The sequence below is a fragment of the Aquarana catesbeiana genome, linkage group LG03 (assembly GCF_042186555.1).
Source record: "Aquarana catesbeiana isolate 2022-GZ linkage group LG03, ASM4218655v1, whole genome shotgun sequence".
In the NCBI taxonomy this organism is placed as follows: Eukaryota; Metazoa; Chordata; class Amphibia; order Anura; family Ranidae; genus Aquarana; species Aquarana catesbeiana.
Window position 1 is genome coordinate 74,438,974 of NC_133326.1, and position 26,717 is coordinate 74,465,690.

A 26,717-nucleotide genomic window follows, 5' to 3' on the forward strand; every position below is an offset into this window, starting at 1 on the left:
ATCAAGTGCTTTTTAAAACGAACCTGAGCATAACTGCTGTGTGCTCCATCTTGATTTGGGCAGTCAAGGAATAAAGATTAGACTTTGCCCTCCCTGGTGCGAAGTCTCTCCCCAATCATTCAACAGGAAGGGCATGGCTGAATCTTGTCTTGGGCAGCAGACACAGCCCATGTACAACCTAGATCTTTTGGGGAGGGTTCTTTTATTTCCTGTCCCACAGACCCAACATGGTATGAAGAGAACTCCCCTCTTGGTTATCATTGGACGAAGTGTCCCCATTAGGTTTCCCTTATCATCTTGTTCTGGTGACCTCAGTTATATTTTGGGTTTGCCATCTGTCTCAGTGACAAGCGCCACCATGAAAAATGTGGAAAGGTTTCCCAGCCAGGACATAGACAACATTTAAAACTGACACAGGTTTTTATTCTTCAGTAGTTTATCAAAACTAGGAAAAAAAGTTTTGACTTACATATATTAATATATTTTATGATAGCCGGGATTCTTTTTTCTTACACTGACACAAAGACCACTGGTGGACTGTAAACTGTATCAACTAGCAGCAGGTCTGCTATTATGAGTATAGTAGCATGAAATGTCTAAAAGCGGAAACTGAATTAGCAATGATAGGTTTTAGCACTACATCTCTGCCTCCCTTTGCCATTCTTTTCAAGTTGCAGTTAATTTGTTATATAACTTGGTCTAAATCTTTGTTTGCAGGAGGGGACAATCTTGATGAGTGTGGCTTAAGATACTTGTTGGCCATGCGACTGCACACATGTCTTCTAACATCCCTGCCTCCACTGTATCGAATTCAGCTGCTTCATCAAGGTGCTTATTTTCACTCTACATTTAAATTTTATATACAAAGCATATTTTATTAGAATAAGGTTGATTAACTGAGCAAGCTCACAAAAAGGCATCCCCCCCAAACAGTCAGTAAGTAAATCTATTGGTCATTGTCTTGATCATCAGAACACCAGAACTTTTTTTGACTTTTATATCGATTCTGATGACACTAAGCACAAGGGCAATAGTAAGATTGTCCCCATTTGTTTAAGAAAAATGGTAATGGTTATATATCAGCCATGTATATTAAGCAATCAGTAAATCTTTTACATTAGCTGCTTACTGTTATTGTTGTATTGGTGATCATACATGCTTCGATAAATGATTAATCTATTCCAATAGAAATAATTGATAGTTGACAACACAATCCATCGATATGCCACACACAGAGAAGTATAATTTGAGTGATAGTTATGATCGCAAGCTATCCATTGTGTTTCTGCAACCTCATATTCTGATCGATCTAAATACAATCAAGTTTATGACATTAATTTTCAACCCTGGTCAATATGACTCAATTACTCGGGTTGATTGAATCTGATCTAGACAAAATCTAAATCGATCGGAAGGGAATTTATGGCTGTTCAATCAATTTCTGATTTGATCAAATCGCACATCGATTGGATAATAAAATTGAAACGCGTGTGACCATCATAAGGGTACACTTCTTTGGAAATATTGTGTATTGCCAATGTAAGAGCTAAGACTCCAGTAGTTATTCAACATTTCTACAACAACTGTATTAATGTTTTAGGGTTATCAACATGTCACTTTGCATGGGCTTTTCACTCGGAGGCCGAAGAAGAATTAATCAACATGATTCCAGCTATTCAAAAAGGTGATCCACAGTGGTCTGAGCTTAGAGCAATGGGAATTGGTTGGTGGGTGAGGAATATAAACACTCTCCGCAGATGCATAGAAAAGGTAGGCATTTTCTTATTACTTACATTATACCTTGTTTTGAAGTATGTTATTTTGTAAAATGGCATCCGAAACCTTAAATGTGCCACAGTTTAGAGCTGTGGTTTTCAAACTGTAGTCCAAAGACCATGCATGTGGCCACAGGTATGCATTGGAGGGTTTGCAGCCAACAGCTGTAAAAATACTATCACTGGTTTTAGTTAACAAAGGTCAGATGTAGCATTGTTGCTGCGATTTTCTCCAGTTGTCTTATTGGTCAACGGTGAAGGGTCAGGATAAGACTTCTTGCTGCATCACTTCTTTCATCACTTCTTCCATCACTTCTTTCATTCTTTTAAACTGAGCCCCTGGATGGCTCTAATAGACAAAGCGCGCACAGCAAATTATTTTCCAGGTGCCAATTTTGGTGCCTTCATCTCGATTGGGTAAATAGTTTGTAGAGCCAAATGGGGGAGGGAGGGCTTTGGTAATAGTGGGTGTTTTGGGAACTATCAATGAGAGTGCAGGGAATGAATAGGGGTCAGAAATGGGAATGAGAAATTTAAGGAAAAAAATCAAAGAAAAACAGTTGAGAAGATACAAAAATGGCTAGGCTTAGTAATAAATCCATTGTCCAGAAAAAAGAAGCAATTCCTTACATTGTTATAGTAAATGCAGCTTGTGTTTTGAGGAGTCCCCAGGTTACATTTTAGCATCTCTCAGAATCTTTGTTAAATTAGCTGGGCTGCATAAAGAGTGTGAACTCCTATTGTACAGTACAGGACACAGGCTGGATATTTATAGCCCCAGGGCTATAGGCTGTTACCTTCAGGCGATTGGAAACTGGCAAAGCTTTTTGTGACATGCCTTCTGTGGGTGTACCCCTCTAGCCCTGCCCCACTCTGTGAGACTTCTGTTTTTTGCTAGTGTCCCATAGGTGATGGGCTGCTTCTCCCTTATGGAGAATTGTCATGCTTAACTAGTTATTTTTTACTTTGGATACTTCAATCAACGTCACTAACGTCTAATATACACTAGAAACAGTGCATCTGAATCAGCACAACCACAGTAAAATCTAACAGCAGCAGATTTCTCTGCAACTATGTCATAATTTCTTAGGCACGAACGGCCATAATTTAGCCATCACTGTCCAGAGCCCAAAAGCACCAGGCTCTAGTCGGAAGTGGAACTACCTCCCTTAGAAGTAATAGACATGGAAAACGTTGAAGACCCTGAGTTAGTGTTGGAGGAGGCTGCAAAAGATTTCTCACCTCAGCCACTCATACACCAGAAGCTATGGCTTTATGCAGTATGCTTTCCAATGTGAATATGCTTACTTCTGCTGTGTGCAAAAGCCTCGGTATAGTCACACTTGATTTTTCCCAGTCTTGCCAGGCCCCTTTGGGTACTAAGAGACCTGCAAAGTCTAAAAAGACATTCCCCATTCATGAACAAATAGTGTGGGCAGTTTGATCATTTGGTTTCTTCTGAAAAGGTTTTTACTCCGAGAGTCATTGCTGAGGTTTTTACAGTAAAAAAAAAAAAAAAGAAAAAAGCAGAATGTTCCACTAGTAGATTGCCCTCTCAGTCCTAAATACTACGTTTACCTTAGTACCTTTTTAAAAAAAGTAAAAAAATAGTGTGCCCAACTATGCCCTCCCTTTACGCGCAGGTGCACCATTCATAGCAGCCTTAACTACAGCTTCTGTGAATGAAAAATTACATATTAATGGAGGGCAAGCAGGTGATTGAAAGGTCCGTCGGCATCTCTTAATAGATCGTATTTTATTTATAAAAGCTGCATGGAGGTGTTGTACAGAAAAGGCAAGCATAGTTGAGTGCTTATGACAGCTCCTCAGGTACATCAGAAGAGGAAGATTACTGAAACTAATTGGAGTAGGGTAATGAACAATCAGCAGGATCCTGTCTCTCAGGACTGAACTCTGGCGGGAAAAATTTACAAACACTGCCTTCTGCCTTGCTTTTTTGTGTTGATGCCATAGAACAATTTTCCTAATGGCTCTTTTCTGTCCATATGCACAGAATCTTATAGCTGAAAATCTAATCAGCTGAAGATGCCCATAAAAGACACCTCACTTGTATGTCATGTAAAGGAAAACACCACCTTGGGGATTGACATAATTCATAAAAGATGTCACTGGAAACGGGTGCTTCTCCTTAAGCGGAAAGCCCCCTCTGCCGCCTCAAAACACAGAATGCCACACCGCTCTCCTAAGTCTTCATCTACAAAGCCAAAATTCAGCTGTCTTTCAGTCGAGAACACAAAGCCTACCGCTTCTGCCTCAAAGGGCGGGGGGGGGGTGTCTCAGGGGGATTCCAGTCTTGGTTTACATTCCTCTGGGCCACAGACATCCAAGACCTATGGGTTCAATAATGGTTTTAAAGGGGTAAAAAAAACCTCCTCATCCTGTTCTTCTTTTAAACCAACCAAGATCTGCCCACGGACGAGTCAGATTTACAAACTGCCCTGAACCATGTCTTGTAACTGAGAGTGGTTGTTCCAGTCCCTCTAGAGGAGGGGTCTCTAAACTTTCTAAACAAAGGGCCAGTTGCCTGTCCTTTAGACTTCAGTGGGGCTAGACTGTGGCCAGTGAGAGTAGAAATGTCCCAGCATCGGTGAGAGTAAACAATGTCCCTTCATTGTTTTTAGTGGAAGTTATAGTGCTCCATTATTGGTATAGTGATAATAATATTACCCCATTGTTGATATTAGTGCGAGGGATAGCACCCCATCATTGGTGTCTGTTGGAGAAATTGTGCCTTACCACTGGCGTCAGGGAGAGGAATGGTGTCAAGTCACCTGAGACCAGGTGACAGATGCACTCCGTAGGAATCGGAAGTGCACCGCTAAGATAGTGGACCCTAGGACTGACTGCTGCGGATAGTACCCAGGGAGGTTCAGGAAGTAGGTCTACTGGATCACTAACACAGATCCAGTAGGTGTTCACCAGAGCCTCTAGTGAGGATGGACTGCGCTGCAGTCTGGATCCAGGTCGCGGCCCCCAGGGTCTTACAGCTCATGTTAGACTACAGGAGAAGGAAGCAGCAGGCTGGAACAACAAGGATAGTAAAGGGATAAGGCAGAGGTCAGGGCGACTAGCAGACAGGGACAACAGGTATACGCCAAAGGTTCAGGGTCACAGGCAAACCGGGATAGTCGGGGACACGCCAAAAGGTCAGGGTCACGAGCAGACAGGAATAGTCGAGAACACGCTAAGGTCGGTAGCCGAGACAAACGAAGAGCACACGGCAAGCAGGAAACATGAAGCCAAACACACAATGAATACACAATGGTTGATCAGCACCGCTGGCTTGCAGTGCACAGGTTAATATAGGGTTCCCTGATAGGGCCTGGTGAAAGTGGCTTGTCTCTTAGTCTGAACACATGAGGAGAGGTAAGCAGACAGAGAAAGATTACTGCATAACCATGACAAATGGTTCCCCATCATTGGTGTCAGTTGTGGATGGAATAGTGTCTCAAGGGCCAAATAGAGGCAAGCAAAGAGCCACATCTGGCCCCTGGGCTGCAGTTTGGAGATCACTGCTCTAGAGGACAGGTTCAAAGGCTTCTATTTAAACCTGTTCCAGAACCTAAAAACCTAATGGGGGTATTCGTCCAAACCTGGACCTAAAATCGCTAAACAAGTACCTTTTGCATTCACAAGTTTTGCATAGAATAGCAAGGTCAGTTATCCCTCTGAAGCAAGGGGAATACTGAGCTGATATTAATAGACATTCAAGATGCCCACCTCATCAGTGGTTTCTGAGCTCTGCAATAGGAGGCAACCCATTCTAATTTGGCGCACTGCTGTTTCGCCTATGCTCTGTACCCTGAGTATTCACAAAGGTGCTTCTTGTCCTTTTTTATGAATTCAGGGCATCCAGAATACTGGACAGCTAGACATCTTCTGAAGGATTCATATTCTTCAGGCTTTTGAATTAATAATCCTCTTACAAAAGTGTTTCCTCCAGCCGACCTTGCATCTAGAATGAAGAGGCCTCATCCTATACAGAGCACAGGCAAACATTTTCCCTACACCAAACAAGTCTCTCTCTCAACAAACACTCTCCATATATTGGTTTCCCTATGCTACCCTCTAGCCAAACAAGGAATCCTCTAGCTTGGTGGATTACCGTAATGGGTAAGTTCTTTCCTCCACCTTCATGAAAGGTGATAACACATGCCAGCTCGCAGGCTGGGAGGATGGTTTCAATCTCTCACTGAGCTCAGAACCTGGTAACCTAAGGAAACAGCTCCCAATCAACATCTTGGAGCTCAGACTATTAAAAATTGTTCTGAGCCACTACACACACACACACACACCTTTCTCTAGGGACACCTAGTAAGGGTGCAATCAGGCAGTGCCACACCAGTGGCCTATATAATTTATCAGAAGGGTAACCAGTAGTCAGGCAGCCTTGAAGAAAGTATATCTAATCTCCTGGATGGAAAAGCACTGCCTATCTATCTTCGCTGTTCACATCCTGGGAATTAACAATTGAAATGTGGATTTCCTCAGTAGTCATCACCTGGATTAAGCGGAGTGGTTTCTCCATCCTGACATCTTAAACCTCTTATGTCAGAAATGAGGGTCCCCAGGTGTGGGCATCCTGGCTTCCATGTTTAACAAGTTACCCTTTTTTGTGGGCAGGATCAAGGATCCTCTAGCTCTGGGATCCAATACTCCTAATCCCATGGACTCTGTTCAGGCTAATATATGCCATCCAGTGCAGATTCTTCCTTGACTGCTGCTCAAGATAAAGGTAGAGAAGAGTTTGGTGATTCTTAATTGCACCAAGCTGGCCTAGAAGAACCTGGTGTACACATGTACTCAAACTTCAGGGAGAAGACCCATGGCCTCTACAAAGCAAGACAGACCTGCTGTCCCAAAGCTTCTCAGTCACTGGCTTTAATGGCATGACTGTTGAAGCCCATGTCTTGCAGAACAGAGCTACGTCTGTCCCTGCCACACTCATATTGCTCAAGGCCAGAAAAGTTACTTTGAAAAAAATCTACTTCTGCACCTGGAGCTCCTTATTCACCAGGTGTGAAAACAGGCATTTCCATCCCAGAGAATACTCAGTACCTTGCATGGCCTTGTCCATCATATTCCAAAAGCCTTTGGCTTATCTCTCATTTGTAAAAACCTTTATTCAAGGCATCTCACAGATCTCAACCCTATTACAGCACCCTGTGCATTCTTGGGATGCCAGTCTGGTCCTCTCTGCCCTGCAGAAACCACCCTTTTAGTCCATTTGGAAATTACTCTTAATGACCCTGTCTTGTAAGGAGTCCTTCACAGGGATAAAGTAGTCTTACGTTCAAAACTCTTCTTTCTCCCAAAGGTGGCATCAGCCTTCCAACTTGATATTGTATTACCTTCTTTGTGCCCTGCCCCTAAGCACCTAAAGGTTATTATAAAATTAAAAAATGTTGCTCTCTTTAAATCAAATACCTCATACTAGTGCAATAATGTTGCACGACTCAAACAACAATCCATGTAAAAAATCATTAAAGGATATTGATAAGCACTCTACAGGTGAAACTACAATATTGTGAACAATCAAAAGTTAAAACATTCAATAATAAAACAAAAAAGTTGTCCATAGAAATCAGTGAATGCATGCAAAGCTGGCACACACAAATGCAGTGTTTCTCTCGATGCAATTGCGCCAGTGTTCCACCAACACACAATTCCATTGCTTATCAGATGCTTAGTCCCCTAAACATATGAGGTCTAACAGTGCTTAAACTGTAATAAGGTACTCCCATTGATAGTCCAGATAAACCTCTGCCGCTTATAATCTCAGCCAGATCAGTTTAGATCACATCCAGTATAAAAGAGAAAACAGAGGAACTCCACAGTGTAATGTTAAAAGAACCCCATTTATTATAAATAAAGGTAGTCACATTAGAGTAAAAGCAGTGCTGCTTATCAAAGCGGACGTGATATCAGCTCTAAGCTCTGTCTAAAACTTTTCATCACAGGTGGGCCGGAAATCCTTGATGGTCAATCTAGGTCATTCTTTGCACTTTTATCCTAAAATCAACCAAATCATACATTTTGTTGAGTTCCAAAGATTCCAAAGGGCAATATAGATATAAAATATCTTATCTCCAATAAGTTTTGTAGTATCAGTGGTAAACAAATTGGTAATTAATGGCCTATGCAAACACAGTAACCAAAACAAGGACGAATAAAAAGGTATTAGTTGACTCGTAGGACTCAACATTGATTTTTACTTGAGGATGTTACGAAGGGGAAAGGTAAAGGTTAAATGGCAGTGGTGGTAAAAAGAACAAACCCTTGTTAGTGGGGAGCACCCTAAACATACTTTTAGCTGGATGTCCCCTTGTATGAAAGAATAAATACATAAAGTATGTACTTTTAAACAGACAAGATTACATCTCGGTCTGTATGGGGAAGTCCTTTTTCAGTTTTTGCTGTTGGAGAATGTAGTTTACAAAATAAACTTGTTTTGAATAAAGTGACAAGTTTCTTTGATGTGATCTGATTTTACAGGTTGGTAAAGCAGCTTTCCAAAGAAACAATGAGCCACTAGATGCTGCACTTTTCTACCTTGCAATGAAAAAGAAAGCTGTTCTCTGGGGCTTATTCAGGTAAAAGTAGAAAATGTTATATAAACATACTTTTAAATGTGCTGAATATAGTGCCAAAGCTGTCAGTTGAGCCAAAAAATCGCCTTGTTACTGAGAATCTATGTTGGTAGTAGGTGGGTAGCTTTAGCGCAGCTCATTGTGGATCATTACCATTGAGAGACCCGTCTCCACTGCTGTGCTTGAGCATGAGTATGGAAAGCTAGTTATTGGCTAAGATATCGGTTACTGCAGGCTAGTTAAGTTGGCCATAGTCTGTTCGAATCTCAAACCATGTATGGGCAGGCTGAATGTACCCAAGTTGATTGATCAATCAACCAGCTTGCCGGATTTTACATGCAAATTTGTCTAGCATCTGTTATAGCCACTAAGAATATTCACTGTGTTCCTCCAGAGGGGACTGATTCCCCTTATTACCTGTGGTTGCAGGAAAGACATTTGCTCCGTCTATGGCCTGCCTTAGTAAAGATTACCAAGATGCATGGGGTGGTGCTGATTAGGCTCACTTTCAAAGCCCTAGTGTGTAACTAATTTATATGTAGCTGCTTCTTCACTTAATCTGGTTTCTTACTCGCTTGTATAGTTTGAAGATGATTTGGTATAAGATGTAATTTTAAGAACAGTGTGAACGCAATTTAGTTTACAATAGTTTGAGGCTGACATTGGTATTTTTAGGTCACAGCATGATGAAAAGATGACTCAGTTCTTCAGTCATAATTTTAAGGAGGACCGCTGGAGGAAAGCAGCTCTAAAGAATGCCTTCTCATTACTTGGCAAGCAGCGATTTGAACAATCTGCAGCTTTCTTTTTACTAGCTGGCTCTCTAAAGGATGCTATTGAGGTATAAAGAAATCTCATTTTACTTCTTGTTACACAAAAAGTCGCAGTTATGTGATTGTTATTTAAAAGACCTAAAGATTTTCTACTTTTAGGTGTGCTTAGAGAAAATGGAAGACATTCAGCTAGCAATGGTTATTGCCAGACTGTATGAGTCAGAGTTCGATACCTCTTCTACACACGAGTCCCTTCTGTATGAGAGAGTGCTGGGATGTCAGAAAGACGGATCAGGCTTCTGCTGTACAAAACTTCATCCCGATCCATTCCTGAGAAGCATTGCTTATTGGATAATAAAGGACTATACGAAAGCCCTGGACACGTTGTTAGAGCAAACGCCTAAAGAGGATGATGAAAACCCTGGTGGGTATATTTGCACCGAATTAGTGTTTTTCCTTTTGTGCTGAATTTTCAATGTCACTAAATATTATTGCTTACTTTGTATTAAGATATTTTTTTTCTTTTAACTGAAGGTGGACATCACCTCCTCATATATTGCCTGTAGATTTTTAACAGGGTCACCTCGCTCAGATCCTCGTTGAGCAGCAGTTTGCCAAATCAGAAATATCTTCTGTGAGGCTGATAAAGAAATAATTTTATTCAAGATACTTGAAGTTAATAAGCCCTTTGAGCACAATGCAGTTTCAGCCCTGTGCCAGTACACAATGACTTATGTGTTATGCATAGAGTGGCACTCTAGGGTACACACGTGTGTGTACCCTAGTGGCCACTACAGCCTGCTCAAACTGCATCATGCATGCCCAGTGCACTCTCACTTTCTCTAGCTGCTGTTGGCTATAGCTTGCAACACCAATGATTGTATTCTGTTGGCAGGGAAGTATCCCTGCTGTCAGAATACAATATCATGGCAGGAAGGATTTTTTTTTTTTTTTTTGCAACCAGCGGGTTAAAAAAAAATTAGTAATGAATGGGCTTCCTTAAAGTGTTACTTACTAAACCTAGGGCCCTGCATTCACTATATCTGGTCTCCCACAGTACGCAGAACAAGGAAATTCAATTATTTTAGTAAATATAAAATGCTAAATACATTTTCTCATCAGCAGTATATAGCAGTCTTGTGACTTGTATGAGTGTCTGGTTAAAGCTTGTAGGAGGAGTTTTCATTTTTCCCATGATTGTCCTATGAGAATGGAGGACCCCTGACCATCTATCTGGTCAGTGCTGATTGACTCTGTGCTGATCACATGCACCCTCCGAAAAAAAAAACAAAGCACTCTAAATACACACCAAACTGAGCATGTGCAGCCCGTCCCCCGGCTCCTGTAAATATCAGTCTATTTTTTGGAATCCTTGGAAGAAGGAGATGATCTGTGCAAACAGGTTCGAACAGCCTTTTTACACAATGCAGGGGATTAACCCCTTAACTTCCACAGTGAGTATAACGAGCATGCTTTACTGCATATACAGACTGATTTTACTGTTGTGGGTTTAGTAACACTTTAAGGAAAGGAGGAGCAGCATTTTCAAATGATGACCACTGATATGTGCAAGTCATAGGATTTAAAGATTTACTAAAGGTGAACTTACACTTTAAAGTGTATATAAACCCTAATAGCGATCTTCTCTTATTTCCACCCTTTTGGTTTGGTTAAATTCACCATTGAAAGTGTTCAAAATTGTCCTATGTCTGCTCTAATGCCGCATACACACGGTCGGACTTTTCAGCTACAAAAGTCCGACAGCCCGTCCGACAGACTTTCGACTGACTTTTGGCGGACTTTCAACAGACTTTCTAACGACCGGACTTGCCTACACATGATCACACCTAAGTCAGACGGATTCGTACGTGATGACGTACACCGGACTAAAATAAGGAAGTTGATAGCCAGTAGCCAATAGCTGCCCTAGTGTGGGTTTTTGTCCGTTGGACTAGCATACAGACGAGCGGATATCTGGGTCCGGCGGAGTTACAACGTAAAGATTTGAAACATGTTCCAAATCTAAAGTCCATCAGATTTACTGGAAAAGTCCGCTGAAGGTCCGGTGAAGCCCACACACGATTGGATTGTCCGCCGGATTTGGTCCGTCGGCGTCCGTCGGACAAGTCCGGTCGAAAAGTCCGACCGTGTGTATGCGGCATAAGAGTCTGATTAGCCCTCTTAGTTCATATGGAACTACAGATCAATTGGCCTTCTAGGGTGTTGGTCTGAGTAGTTTAGCAAAAGACAGCTGGTAGTACTGACAACACACAAAAATGCAGTGTATTGTCAGTTTACAACAGAAATAAGGAACTCTGTGCCCTTCTGTCAGATCAGCAAATCTTCTGTACTTGCAGAAGGTATAAAGCATAGGATGTGAAATGTGCATGTCTTCCAGTGATGAACTGCATATGTTTTTTGACACCTGCTTTAAGCAAGCTGTGTCTGTTACTCAGTCAACTGCCTTTTAAGTCGTTTGTGCCTTTTAAATTTTATTGTATCCGACATTTAAAAAAGAAAAAATGCCCTGTGGGTAGGCACTGCTGTGTCTCCAAATTCAGAGCCTGCCTTCTGAACTACTGGAGTGCTGAGAGGAGGAGGTTCCAGGTGGTGTAGTTAGTACAGGAACCACTGCTTGTTGGCAGCAAGGTACCATGGGATATAAACCGCAAAGGAGAAGCTTCAGAGCATGCAGGGAATTCAGGAAGTTATTGAAAGAGATGGACAGCAGAGGCAGGACTCGCAACATGAAAGGAAGTAAAAAAATATTAGATTGTCAAAATTGCTATTACAATTCTGATGGTATAAAATAAATGTGTATGCTGTGACTATAGAACTCCTTTAAAGGGGTTGTAAAGATTTGTTTGTTATGTAAAAAAAAATTTTATAATAACCTCCTCTCTGCAAGGGTTTTGCACAGAGTGGCCCCGATCCTCCTCTTCTGGGATCCCCCAGAGGCGCTCCTGGCTCCATCTCCTTCTCGAGTGCCCCAACGGAGAGCCACATTCCATGGGGCAGTTGTGCGGGCGCACTCCCAAGTTCTGCTGCTGCGTCCACTGACACAGACAGCAGGATTGGGCCCACCCCGGCTTCCGTGTCACTGAATTTGATTGACAGAGCCAGGGCTTTGTTTCCTGTCATTACCTCCAGTTAGGTGAACAGTACAGCAGTGATATATCACCAAATCTTCTAAGTTTACTAGGCAGCAGCAATAGTGCTCAAGATATCACACTGCAAATGTAAAGCAATGAGACTGCAGGTACAGGAGTGCCTAGACAGACTCGCATACAAGGAAGTGCACTGCTATTTTCTTTTTCATACATCATGGGACACAGAGTTATGCTAATATTAATTAACTACTGGGTTATACTGCTGGGTTATACGCCATCTCTAGGTGAATGGACACTGGTAGACAAAGTCTTAGACAGGAAGTGATCCCCTATATAACCCCTCCCATACAGGAAGTACATCAGTTTTTTACCAGTGTCTGAAGGTGGATGGGCACGTTTGAGCTCTCTGAGCTCCAGGTCTCTAGTCCCACAAACGGTTCTTAAATAAATCAAGGGATTGACCGATCGGATCCATTTGACACTGGCTCTATATATTTAGATAAATGGTACCCGAGCCTCGCAAAGAAGACTCAAGATCCTGTGAGGTTTTGCCTGTAATGCGACCCCCGGGCGCTGGACCCTGTGAAGTGGAATCCTGGACACTACAGAGCTAAGGCATTCCTGCGGAGTATAGAGTGGAACCCAAACATGAAAAGGGTACCCACTCCTTGAAGGTCCTCCAAGTGACAGGATCCCGCCGTGATGGGTGAAGATTGGGCTCTTAGTTTCTAAGCTGCCCTGTGCCTGGACAAGTAAGTGAACCCCTTTATTTACTTATTGTGGGGTGTCCCAGTGATTGTAACAATCAGTCAAGCTATATGAGGCTGGATACCTGTGTGTGGTGACCATACGGGGAGTTTTGGGCTAGCTGTGGGTGTTTGTAAAGTGTACCTTTTTTTGCTTGTGTCTAGCTGTTTTTTACCTGTATGATGGCACACAACGGTGCGTCATTTCGCCTTGGTTCACCATGGCGCACGTAGCTTTGCTATAGGAGTTATGCACACTCGAAGCCATGCATGCGCCGTAGCCTAATCTGGGTGCATGAAAATTTGCATCATATGCGAATACAGCCTTGCCTATTCGCTGGGACTGCGCACGCATACACAGAACATTCCAGCGCACAGCCAGCTTATTTAAGCTGTGTATGCCAAGCATGCAGTGTTTTCAGAAGGCAGCTGTGGGACCAGGCATTTGCAGTGTTTAATTTCTCCTTACCCGGGTCACGTGAGTCACCAGGTGTTGCTTGGCAGGCTAAGGTGCTTAGCAGGATTGTTGCATAGGGGCTTGGTGAGCCCTATTAAAGGGTCTCCTTTCTGAGGTGTGTTAATACTACACCTAGGTACTCCCTTTTTGTTGGCTTGTTAAATGTGTTCAAAAAAGAGGAGTGGGACTAACACTACAGGGAAGGGCACACCTATGTCGTCAGTAGCTCCTGATGAATCTAGTCGTATCCCTAGTGTTTAATCCCCTGAAAGACCAGTGGCTTCCAGGCAATCTGAGCCGCTGCGCCTATCTAGTATGGTGCCTACAGTCAACGCTGCTGCTTCACCCTTTATCACCAAGGATGAACTGTCCTCGGCAGTGACAGATCCCCCTCCCCTGAGCCTCCTAGTTTGGAGCAGGAATGGGTTGAGGATGTGGAAGAGCTAAAAGCTCGGGATTCTGTGGAGGGCCTGGCGGATGAGTCTGCTTCTGAGCAATCTGGACAAGAAGATATCCAGCTGGTGTCTGCCTCTCCGTCGCAGAGGCTTTTGATCCAGACTCCTACCGAGATGGTTCATTATGCCTTTAAGTTGCCTCTTGCAGAGGTTACTGAGCCCCCCTGGTCCTCTTTGGGATCCCTGAGGCCTCTTCAGGTTGCACAGGCTTTCCCCTTACACCCACTGTTGGAACAGGCAGTGTATTCTGATTGGGAACATCCTGACAGGATTTTTGTTCCTCCTAAGAGGTTTTCCCTTTTATATCCCATGGATGAAAAGTTCATAAAGAAGTGGAGAATGCCAGCCGTAGATGCAGCAGTCTCTTCCTTGAACAAGAACTTAACTTGTCTGGTGGATAATGCACAGGGTTTGAAAGACCCTGTTGACAAGAAACTGGGGTTATTATTAAAGGCTTCCTTTTCTTTGGCCAGTTCAGCTATTGAGCCAGCTTTTGCAGCAATTGGTATCTGCCAGTCCGTAAAGGGTCAGGTCAGACAGCCTGACAGGCCTAACCAGGAGGAAGATCTTGCAGAAAATAAGACAGATATTCCTCGAGCGCTGTGTTTTGCTGTTGATGCCTTTAAAGGATTCAATACAGCAGGTTTCTCGTTTGGCTCTCTTGTCTGTACAAATGCGCAGACTTTTGTGGCTTAAGAACTGGTCAGCCAAGCTTCCTTGTAAGACAATATTGGCAGGTTTCCCCTTTCATGAGGAACGTTTGGTGATGATTTGGACAAATATATCCAAAAGATTTCCAGAGGGAAGAGCTCTCTACTTCCTGTAAAGAGAAGCACCAGGCGTCCACCGCTTAAAACCTCCGGGACTGCTTCCTCAGGTGTCTTAGCACCAAGGAGGTTCCGCCGCCAACAGGGCGCTAGAGCCATGGGCAAGCTGCAAGGCCAGAGCCAGAAAAAGCCCTGGGTCCAAAACTCTCTTCTAAACCCGGCATCAAGCCCTCCTTTTGAGGGGACGCCCCCACTCTTATTGGGTGGTGGGAAGGCTGCTGCACTTTGCGGACATTTGGAGAACAGTGGTTCAGGACGAGTGGGTCACCTTGACTATATCCCGCGGTTATAAGCTGGAGTTACAGGGGGGTTCCCCCTTAGAGGTTTCTAAGATACAACGTTCCCTCGGATCCTCCAAAAGGAAACTTACTGTTTCAGACACTACATCATTTAGTGCATCAAGGAGTGATTGTACAGGTTCTTGTATCTGAAAGGGGTGCAGGGTTTTATTTGGATCTGTTTACGGTTCAGAAACCAAACGGGGACACGAGGCCCATTTTGGATCTAAGATCCCTGAACCAGTATCTACTAATCCAGTCCTTTCAGCCTCATCAGAGGTTCCTGCGATTTGCAGTACAGGAACAGCGTTTTTGAGTTTGTGGCTCTACCCTTCGGGCTTGCCACAGCTCCCCGGGTGTTCACAAAGGTTACATAGTAGGTGAGGTTGAAACAAGACACAAGTCCATCAAGTCCAACATATGTGTGTGATTATATGTCAGTATTACATTGTATATCCCTGTATGTTGTGGTCATTCAGGTGCTTATCTAATAGTTTTTTTTGAAACTATCGATGCTCCCCGCTGAGACCACCGCCTGTAGAAGGGAATTCTACATCCTTGCCGCTCTTACAGTAAAGAACCCTCTACGTAGTTTAAGGTTAAACCTATTTTCTTCTAATTTGAATGAGTGGCCACATGTCTTGTTAAACTCCCTTCCGCAAAAAAGTTTTATCCCTATTATGGGGTCACCAGTACGGTATTTGTAAATTGAAATCATATCCCCTCTCAAGCGTGTCTTCTCCAGAGAGAATAAGTTCAGTGCTTGCAACCTTTCCTCATAACTAATATCATTCAGACCCTTTATTAGCTTTGTTGCCCTACTTTGTACTCGCTCCATTTCCAGTACATCCTTCCTGAGGACTGGTGCCCAGAACTGGACAGCATACTCTAGGTGCGGCCGGACCAGAGTCTTGTAGAGTGGGAGAATTATCGTTTTATCTCTGGAGTTGATCCCCTTTTTAATGCATGCCAATATTCTGTTTGCTTTGTTAGAAGCAGCTTGGCAATGCATGCCATTGCTGAGCCTGTCATCTACTAGGACTCCCAGGTCCTTTTCCATCCTAGATTCCCCCAGAGGCTCTCCCCCCAGTGTATAGATTGCATTCATACTTTTGCCACCCAAATGCATTATTTTACATTTTTCTACATTAAACCTCATTTGCCACATAGTTGCCCACCCCATTAATTTGTTCAGATCTTTTTGCAAGGTTTCCATGTCCTGCTGAGAAGTTATTGCCCTGCTTAGCTTAGTATCATCTGCAAATACAGAGATTGAACTGTTTACCCCATCCTCCAGGTTGTTTATGAACAAAATAAATAGGATTGGTCCCAGCACAGAACCCTGGGGGACCCCACTACCCACCCCTGACCATTCTGAGTACTCCTCGTTTTTCACCACCCTCTGAACTCCCCGTTGTAGCCAGTTTTCAATTCATGTACTCACCCTATGGTTCATGACAACGGACCTTATTTTGTACAGTAAACGTTTATGGGGAACTGTGTCGAATGCTTTTGAAAAATCCAGATACACCACGTCTACTGGCTTTCTTTTATCTAGATGGCAACTCACCTCCTCATAGAAGGTTAATAGATTGGTTTGGCAAGAACGATTCTTCATGAATCCATGCTGATTACTGCTAATGATACTGTTCTCATTACTAAAATCTTGTATATAGTCCCTTATCATCCCCTCCAAGAGCTTGCATACTATTGATGTTAGGTTAACTGGTCTGTAATTCCCAGGGATGTATTTTAGGCCCTTTTTAAATATTGGTGCTACATTTGGCTTTTCTCCAATCAGCTGGTACCATTCCAGTCAGTAGACTGTCAGTAAATATTAGGAACAGTGGCCTGGCAATTACTTGACTGAGTTTCCCAAGTACCCTCAGATGCAAGCCATCTGGTCCCGGTGATCCTAGCACCAGTAGTGGATCTTTTAAGGGATCTTGGTGCTCGGGTATCTGGACAGAGCATAACCTGCACAGTGCGGTATTTGGAAAGCTTAGGCTGGATCATAAATACCAAAAAGTCAACCTTGAGACCAGCTCAAAGTCTAAAGTATTTAGGTCCGATCCTAGATATGGTCCAAGCAAGGGTAAGGATCTGTGCCCTGAAGGATCAGGTGCACCAGATAGGGGGCACCAGAGAACCCTTCATTCGGCTCTGTATGAGTCTTCTAGGGAGGATGGTGTCCTCCTTCGAGGCAGTGCCCTATGCCCAGTTCCATTCCAGGCCTATACAACAAGTCATCTTTTTTGCTTGGAACAGGAGAGGACACGCTTAAGCCTAAACTGGTGGTAGGAGGATCAGACCCTGCAAAAGGGAAGATCCTTCCCCCCAGTAACTTGGAGAGTACTGACCACAGATGCCAGTCTCTCAGGCTGGGGAGCGGCCCTAGAGGGGCTCACAGCTGAAGGGAAATGGTCAAGGACAGAACAGATCCTGCCCATCAACGTCCTGGAGTTACAGGCAGTACGTCTGACCCTGCAGTCCTGGACAGTGGAGCTTCAGGACTGCCCTATCAAGGTTCAGTCCGACAATGCCACTGCAGTGGCCTATATAAACCACCAAGGCGTTACCAGGAGTCGTTCAGCTCTGAAGGGGGTGAACCACATACTAGCCTGCGCAGAGGGACATGTGCCGATTCTATCGGCAGTCCATATCCCGGGAGTAGAGAACTGAAAGGCAGATTATCTCAGCCGCCAGCAGATCTGCCCGGGGAAATGGTTCCTACACCCAGGAAATTTGCCAGCGTTGGGGATGGCAAGAGGTCGACCTATTTGCATCCAGGTTCAACAACAAGCTACAGCAGTTTGTGTCCCGAACAAGGCATCCTCTGGCAATCGGAGCAGATGCTCTGGTAGTTCCATGGAGCCAGTACTCCCTGGTTTATGCTTTCCCCCCAATCCCCCTTCTTCCACATTTGTTGCGTAGGATTCTGAGAGGGGGTTCCAGTCATCCTGGTGGCACCAGCCTGGCCCAGAAGGCCCTGGTTCCCGTAGATTGTGAGACTGACAATAGACAGGGCATGGAGGCTTCTACGTCACCCCGATCTACTGTCTCAAGGTCCTATATTCCGCCCCAATTTACAGTCTCTAAATTTGACGGCATGGCTATTGAAGCCAGGGTGTTAAAGAACCGTGGCATCTCGGGACCAGTGGTATCTACCCTAGTGAATGCTAGAAAAGTTGTCACTAGGAAGATCTATCATAAGGTCTGGAAGACTTATATTGCTTGGTGTGAAGCCAGAAAATGGCATCCTTGGCAATACGTGATTGGAGAATTCTCTCTTTTCTACAGTCAGCTGTGGAAATTAGATTGACTTAGAGTATAATCAAAGGTCAGATTTCGGCCCTGTCAGTATTCTTCCAAAGGCCTTTAGCCTCCCATTCACTGATCCGAACCTTTATGCAGGGGGCATCCCCCCCATTAGGTCACCTATATGTCCTTGGGACTCTGTTACAGAAACAACCATTTAAGCCTATGAAAGAAATTCCATTAGACTTGCTGTCATGCAAGCTAGACTTCCTGATGGCCATCACCTCGGCTAGAAGGGTGTTCCCTTTTCGTGCAGGGAACCATACTTGATCCTTCACCACGACAGGGTTGTGTTACAACCTGTTCCATCTTTTTTGCCAAAGGTGGTGTCAACCTTTCATTTAAATCAGGACATTATTTTGCCTTCTTTTTTCTCCCAGCCTCATTCGGCGGAAGAGAGACGACTGCATTCCTTGGACGTTGTCCAGGCAGTCAAGGTTCATTTGTCTAGATCTGCGGAGATCCGAGGATCAGACTCCCTTTTTGTTTTACCAAAAGGACCCAAGAAGGGGCAGGCAGCTTCCAAGGCTTCCATTGCCAATTGGGTCCGTCAATTGGTTATTCAGGCCTATGGTCTGAAACGTAAAGCTCCTCCATTAGGGTGAGAGCTCATTCTACCAGGGGTGTAGGAACATCCTGGGCTTTTCGCCATCATTTATCTGTGGCTTTATATTTGTAAGGCTGCTACCTCTTCAGTGCATAGGTTCACAACATTTTATCAAGTGGATGTTCGAGCAGCCGAGGATTTTGCTTTCGGCCGCAGTGTACTGCGGGCTGCCGTATAAGGTCTCATGGCTATTGTTTGACAGGGTGTCTCCCAACCCTCAAGGCTATTGCTCTGGGATGTCCCAGTAGGTATTGAATATTAGCTTAACTCTGTGTCCCATGATGTATGAAAAAGAAAATAGGATTTTTTCGTCATACTTACCTGTAAAATCCTTTTCTTTAAGTACATCATGGGACACATATCTCTCCCCTCTTTTTTGAGGATTCAGTCCTTGCTTCAAAACTGATGTACTTCCTGTATTGGAGAGGTTATATGTACTGATGTACTTCCTGTAAGGGATCACTTCCTGTCTAAGACTTAGTCTACAAGTGTCCATTCACCTACAGATGGTGTATAACCCAGTAGGTAATGAATATTAGCCTAACACTGTGATGTACTTTAAAGAAAAGGATTTCACAGGTAAGTATGACAAAAAAATCCTATTTTTAGCAGGAACTTCAGACAGAAATTGACTTTTTAGGGCATTGCTTAGGCATAATTAACACTTCTGGTTGTTCCCTATAACATAGCAAATGTTCACCTTTTGAGCTCAGGTCCACCTAAATGAAAATATATGAAACATGAAAAAATGTTAGTGGAGTTTAAAAAAACATTTTTGTGAAAGATTGTAAATGGTTCCTTCAGTCTCCATTCTCTAAGCCTAGTGCATGTACCCTGTTAGGAACATTAAGTGAAATGCCTTCTCTGACATGCTGTGATTCCGGCAGTGTAGCAGCTGCCATGTGTGAATGAATTAGTTGCCATCAAATTAATTTGTGCTTTTTTTTATATTTATATTAGTCCTCATCAAATCGTGCAACCCTGTGGTCTTCAGTTTTTACAACTACCTTCGGACTCATCCTCTGCTAATCCGCCGGCATTTTAATACCCCGGAAGCTACTTTTGTAACAGCCAGCTTGAAAACTGACAAAAACTATGTGGATGAAATAAATCTAATTGAAAGGAAATTATTTTTTACCACTGCTAATGCTCATTTCAAAGTGGGGTGCCCTGTGCTTGCTTTAGAAGTGCTCTCCAAGATTCCAAAACTTAGCAAATCATCAGCGAATTATGAAGATCTGTTGAGCTTCAGTTCTGTTGGACAAGATAGTATACATTCCATAGGCAAAGTAAACTATTTGGAAGAATTAAGTGAACCAGGTTGGTTCACTCCAGCTTCAGCGGCAGCAAAAGATTCTTTAACTGATTTTGACTGGGGCGTGCCAGTAGTGAAAATTGAGGATGAACCTCTTCAGCTGGATTGGGGAGAAGATAAAGGGAGTGATGAAGATGATGGGGGATTAGTTTTAAAGAATTTGAACTTGGACCACAAAATTCAAAGCCTTAAAGATGTCAGTTCAGAAACGCCAACAGTTGACAATTCAGCACTGACTGGAAAAGAACCGGATGTAATTGCTGAACAGCTAAAATTTCGAGCATGCCTAAAAATTCTTATGACTGAGCTAAGAACGCTGGCTACAGGGCATGAAGTTGATGGTGGAAAATTGAGGTTTCAGCTTTATAACTGGCTGGAGAAGGAAATTGCTGCAATGCACAAAATATTTAACCATGAAGCTGACAGCAAGGATTTCACCATTGAAACTCCACCTCCTGTAGATATATTGGATACCCAAGAAATGTCTGAAAATAGTGATATTGGATCATATGAACGTCACCAAATAGAACGTCGCAGATTACAAGCTAAGAGGGAACATGCTGAAAAACGGAAATGGTGGCTGCAAAAAAACCAAGCTCTTTTAAGAGTATTTCTAAGCTACTGCAGTTTACATGGTGCACAAGGTGGCGGCTTGGCCTCTGTAAGAATGGAGCTAAAATTTTTGTTGCAAGAATCTCAGCAGGTAAGAAGTTTTCATGTTTTAGTTTACCAAGTAAAGTCAATAAATTTGCACATACAGTGCCTTGAAGGAGTATTCATACCCCTTAAAATTTTCCACATTTTGTCATGTTACAACCAAAAACGTAAATATATTTTATTGGGATTTTATGTAATAGACCAACACAAAGTGGCACATACTTGTGAAGTGGAAGAAAAATGATAAATGGTTTTAAAATTTTTTTACGAATAAATCTCTCAAAAGTTTGGTGTGCATTTGTATTCCACCCCCCTGAGGCATTACTTTGTAGTACCACCTTTCACTGCAATTGCAGCTGCAAGTCTTTTTGGGTATGTCTACCAGCTTAGCACATCTACAGAGTGACATTTGTATCCATTCTTATTAGCAAAATAGCTCAAGCTCTGTCAGATTGGAAGGAGAGCGTCTGTGAACAGCAATTTTCAAGTCTTGTCACAGATTCTCAATTTGGATTTAGGTCTGAACGTTTGATTGGGTCATTCTAACACATGAATATGCTTTGATCTAAACCATTCCATTATAGCTCTGGCTGTATGATTAGGGTCGGTGTCCTGCTGGAAGGTGAACCTCCGCCCCAGTCTCAAGTCTTTTGCAGACTCTAACAGGTTTTCTTCTACATTGCCCTGTATTTGGCTCCATCCATCTTCCCAATAACTCTGACCAGCTTCCCTGTCCCTGCTGAAGAAAAGCATCCTCACAACATGATGCTGCCACCACCATGTTTCACGGTGGGGATGATGTGTTTAGGGTTATGTGCAGTGTTAGTTTTCCGCCACACATAGCATTTTGCTTTTAGGCCAAAAAGTTACATTTGGCCTCATCTGACCAGAGCACCTTCTTCCACGTGTTTGCTGGGTCCCCCACATGGCTTCTTGCAAACTGCAAATGGGACTTCTTATGGCTTTCTTTCAACAATGGCTTTCTTTTTGTCACTCTTCCATAAAGACCAGATTCGTAGAGTGCACGACTAATAGTTGTCTTGTGGACAGATTCTTCCTCCTGAGTTGTGTATCTCTGCCGCTCCTCCAGAGTTACCATGGGCCTCTTGGCTGCTTCTCTGATTAATTCTCTCCTTGCCCGGCTTGTCAGTTTGGGTGGACGGCCATGTCTTGTGTAGGTTTGCAGTTATGCCATGCTCTTTTCATTTTCGGATGATGGATTGAACAGTGCTTCGTGAGATGTTCAAAAGTTGGGATATTTTTTTTTATAAACTAACCCTGCTTTAAACTTCTCCACAACCTTATCCCTGACCTGTCTGGTGTGTTCCTTGGCCTTCATGATGCTCTCTGTTCGCTAAGGTTCTCTAACAAGCCTCTAAGGGCTTCACAGAACAGATGTATTTATACTGAGATTAAATTACACACAGGTGGACTATATTTACTAATTAGGTGACTTCTAAAGGGAATTGGTTCTGCTAGATTTTAGTTAGAGATGTTAGAGTAAAGGGGTCTGAATACAAATGCACTTTTCAGATTTTTGTTTGAAAAAAAATGTGAAAACCATTTATAATTTTCCTTCCACTTCACAATTATGTGCCACTTTGTGTTGGTCTATCACATACAATTACAATAAAATACATTTACATTTTTGGTTGTAACATGACAAAATGTGGAAAATTTTAAGAGGTATGAATATTTTTTCAATGCACTGTAACTGAGCCCATTTCATTTAAACTTGTGCTTCCATTTGGTCTGATGTCTACTTTGGTGTGTTTCCTTGCACGACATTATTGCAAAGTATACAGCAGGTTATCCTGGTGTGATCAGCCCCTGTAGAGGAAATGACTAGTCCCATAGGTGTGCGCAGCCTATTGCATTAGGGTGTGCACCTCAAAGCTCCAACACATTTGCATTTGACATATTTACCGGCCTCTTCCTCGCTCTCCATCCTGAAACAATGGGAGGAAGGGGAAGCAAGGGAGCACATGGGAGACCCAGGCAACAGAAGTAAGAGGATCAGGGAAATGAGGGGTGGCGGAGGTGGCATATATTAGTACCAATCCCCTATATTTTCCTTGTGTGGCAGCTGAATGTTGACAAAAGGGAGAGGAGAAGCCTACTTTCAGCTGCTGCAGGAGGAAAATACAGATCGGTTCCACTAAATTCCACCCACGCCACCTCTCCTGTCCAGGTTCTGAGGGTCGGCAAGGAAGAGTTGTGGTTTACCTGTCACCTGCCCACCATTGACAGGTTGCCAACCCCAGGATTAGGGTGTGCCCAGGCACACCTGGCACACCCCTTGCGCACGCCTATGACTAGTCCCAGTATGCCCTATTATTCTCTAGTGGGGAGGTCCTTTTTTGATTGTGGTTCACTCACAGCTAAATGGCCAAAGGCTGGACTACGCAGAGTTCAGGAGGGTAGTGAAACAAGATCTCTCTATATCTGTTGCACTCTTGATAGAATGTGTACTAGTTACAGTCTAGTCCAGGTAACAGATAATTAAAATTCATTGACTTTTTGATAAATCCAGTGCTGAGAATTACGTCTATTAAAAATACATTTCATCTTTAGAACATTGCATAATAAGTTACTACATATAAAGGAAAAAAGGAAAATCACCTCACTTTGATAGCGGGAAGCACAACGCCAGACAAAACAGAGCAGTGGTATTTAATAACCGCTGTTTTTAAAAAAAAAATGTACTAAAAAAAAACAAAGATTTTGAAAATGTATGGGTTTCCCTTATTTTCTGTTCAAATAAAAATGCCAGGACATCATGAAAACTGCCAAAAGGCATTTTTTGAAAAGTAGACACCTCAAGGTGATATAATTTTTTGCCAGATTTTTAATTTTTTTTTGTAAATAAAGAGGAATGCTGGTATTAGGTGGTTATAAATGGAGTTTGGTAATACATTATTGTACCGGTTGTAAATACAGGAAGGAGGAAAATCGGTTAATGAAGAGGTTGCATCCAGTGGCAGAATGTAGATAAAGAGGTTACTGTCGGACTTTAGGGACAGTCCCGTTTTTCATTTATCGCGCTGCATCTGCGTCTTGGCTTGTGCCCCAATATCAGGGATCTGTCAGTATAGTGTACAGACTCCTCCCTGCTCCCTTTACAACTGTTACAGCGCAGCACATCCTCCCTGGGCACAGTCCCTTCACACTGTCTCTCCGCCCTGTTCATTCACATACCAGCGTACCAGCCGGTGCAGACCCCACCCCACTCATCTCTGCAGCTGCCTGCATGTCTGGGATTTTGGTGGCACCGCTGGGCCTAGGATGCTCGAGGATATATGTCTATGGGATGTGTTTGCTCCTGCTGAAATATCCTTTCCATCGCCCAGCATCATACTAGAATATGGCTCTGTCAGGGAATGAGTTCCAGCAAAAGAAGGCAAGTGGAACCGCGGGGGGGGGGGGGGGGGGGGGGGGTGATGTCACTCCTAGCAGTGTGGCTAATGTCATATTGTGCCTGCAGACTATGGTTTACAGACATTATGACTGTCTATCATCCACTTCCCGATAAGTGCAGAGGAGCCCTGATTACCTGGAGGATAAATGACATAGAAGGAGACCAGTTTTTTGGTTGAAAATGTATACTTTATTTTGGAAGAAAATATACAAAAAACAAATACTTCGACAGGGTACATTCCACTCTGTACTGTGACGCAGCGCATAGATACACTACATAACAATACATTTTCAAGCATACAAATAAATTACATTCATCCTGCGGTATGATGCCTGATGTGTTGCGCAGAATAATGGTACCCCGAAACATCACATCATGCATGACGCCGCATTACCCTGAAAGCATTATTTCAAAAAAACATGTCACAAAATGTCATAATAGCATTCAACTGGCAATGGGTGTGATGGGGGGGGGGGAGGTGGGGAAGGGGAGGAAAAAGAGTTCACAGGCCTGAAGCTTTATTGAACTGCCAAAGGATACAGGGGGGAGAGGGTGGGGGGGGGGATCTTCAGACCTCCTCCAGTGCTGGCTGTGCCAAGATCCTCCTGTGCTCTGGTGTCAGAGTCAGCACCCGTTATGTGTCACTGTGCTAGTGATGTCGCTGCTCCCAGTCATAGTGTTTTTATATGTCACTGCACCCAAGCTAGTAACATCACCTGTCACTGCACTGTTATAAATATTATCCCTAAAGTGCCTCAATACAAAGATATGAATAAACAAATGTTTCATAGTACCAAGTGCTCGTGTGCAATAATAAATTCATATACATCTACTTAAGCAAAATGCCAATGTGCATATATAAACAATCTGCAAAGTGCTCAAGTGCATTACAGATTGATATATAATGATCCCAAGTCCATAATAAATCTTGTATAGAAGAACACAGTGCTGTGAGTCTTCACTGTCTTCCACCACCTTTAAACTTGCCTGTTTACCAAATAGTTACCTCCAGATTATAAGAGGTTAACACAGCAGAAAAATGCCTCACTGACTCCACAGCAGTGGATGAAAAATTCTGGTTGGTAGCTCCCCTTAACACTCTTAAACTTGCCTGATCTCACCAGGGATGTCTTTGCAGCACTCAGAGAGAATAAACCAACAGACCATGGCCCAATATCTCTATCTTTAAGATAAAATGTACTCGCAAACATCCAATGTACAAAACCGCATGTAACAGCCAACCCACCCAGCTGCCATTGTGCGCAGTGACGTCACAAGCTGGCTCCACTCAACACGTTTCCTGGCAAACCACATCATCAGAGACCGTGCTGCCTGTCCATAAAAGTATGTTTAAAAACGGCAGTGGGTAAATAACAGTCCATCAATCCTCCATTTATAAACATACTTTGGTAAAATAAATAGGGTTAAAGTAATGTAAATTTAATTCAGTTTGGTGTTCATGTATATTGCTCCTCGGCAGTATGATGAACTGTTTTGGTGGATTACCAGTAGCACATGCTGCTATCTTGTATATAATATTGGTTGCCATAGTTCCCTCACTTCTTTGTATACTTTAATTATTTTGCTATCCGATTTACAAAATAACCTGTGGTGTCCTAGAACATTTTATTTTGCCGGTTATGTATGACTACATTTAATCTGCAGATGACCCAGTTAACAACATTGTTGCTCTGCTCTGGTCTTTAAATTTCCCTTTCTCAAAAAAAAAAAGAGGGTTGACTCTACAGCAAAACACTTGTAAGTCTTTCATCCATTTGGAATCCCAAATGTGCCCCTTAAAGCGGTTGTATACTCAGATTTGCAGCTTTCAATGTAATCGTGCCTCCTAACATCCCCAATCTATTGCCATTATTAATTTTTTGCCTACCTGCTTCCTTCCTGTATTATTGCTATATTCCCGACTAATGACGTGATACGTGCATGCGCCATATCATCGATAAAATCCGGCAACTCGAGACCCTGCCGAAAAGATTCTTGTGTATGTAGGGGCTGTGCTATTTCCTGTTGTAGATGTCAGCCCCGACATCCCGCTATGGTTCCTCCCCAAGAGAATCATGGTTACCTTGTGACTCCTACGTCACAGGGTGAAGGAGAAAGACGGCGAGACTTTCAAAGAAGAACAGAGAGCTGCATGGCATGTTAGTGTGCATGCGCGGGATTACCACTATGATTAGGTACTGTGGGCAGAAGTATTTATCATAGCAGACGCTGAAGACCACCGTGCAGATGGCACCAGCGAAGAGAGAAGATAAACGGGGAAAAAATAACATATAACTAAAGTAAGATAAAGATTTTATAAATACACATAGTGATCAATCGTTTGGTAATTATGATGTCTTTTATAATATT

General features: G+C 43.1%; 1 protein-coding gene across 9 annotated transcripts in view; it reads left to right on the forward strand.

The window, feature by feature from the left end:
• Positions 1-26,717, forward strand: part of DMXL2 (Dmx like 2) — a 304,172-nt gene that overhangs the window by 150,011 nt on the left and 127,444 nt on the right. For all 9 annotated transcript variants that reach the window (XM_073618681.1, XM_073618685.1, XM_073618686.1 and 6 more), the window contains 6 exons: positions 718-828; positions 1,601-1,770; positions 8,292-8,389; positions 9,062-9,227; positions 9,319-9,583; positions 19,918-20,975. In XM_073618681.1, the coding sequence (XP_073474782.1) occupies positions 718-828; positions 1,601-1,770; positions 8,292-8,389; positions 9,062-9,227; positions 9,319-9,583; positions 19,918-20,975 (1,868 nt within the window). The remainder of the gene's footprint in view (positions 1-717; positions 829-1,600; positions 1,771-8,291; positions 8,390-9,061; positions 9,228-9,318; positions 9,584-19,917; positions 20,976-26,717) is intronic.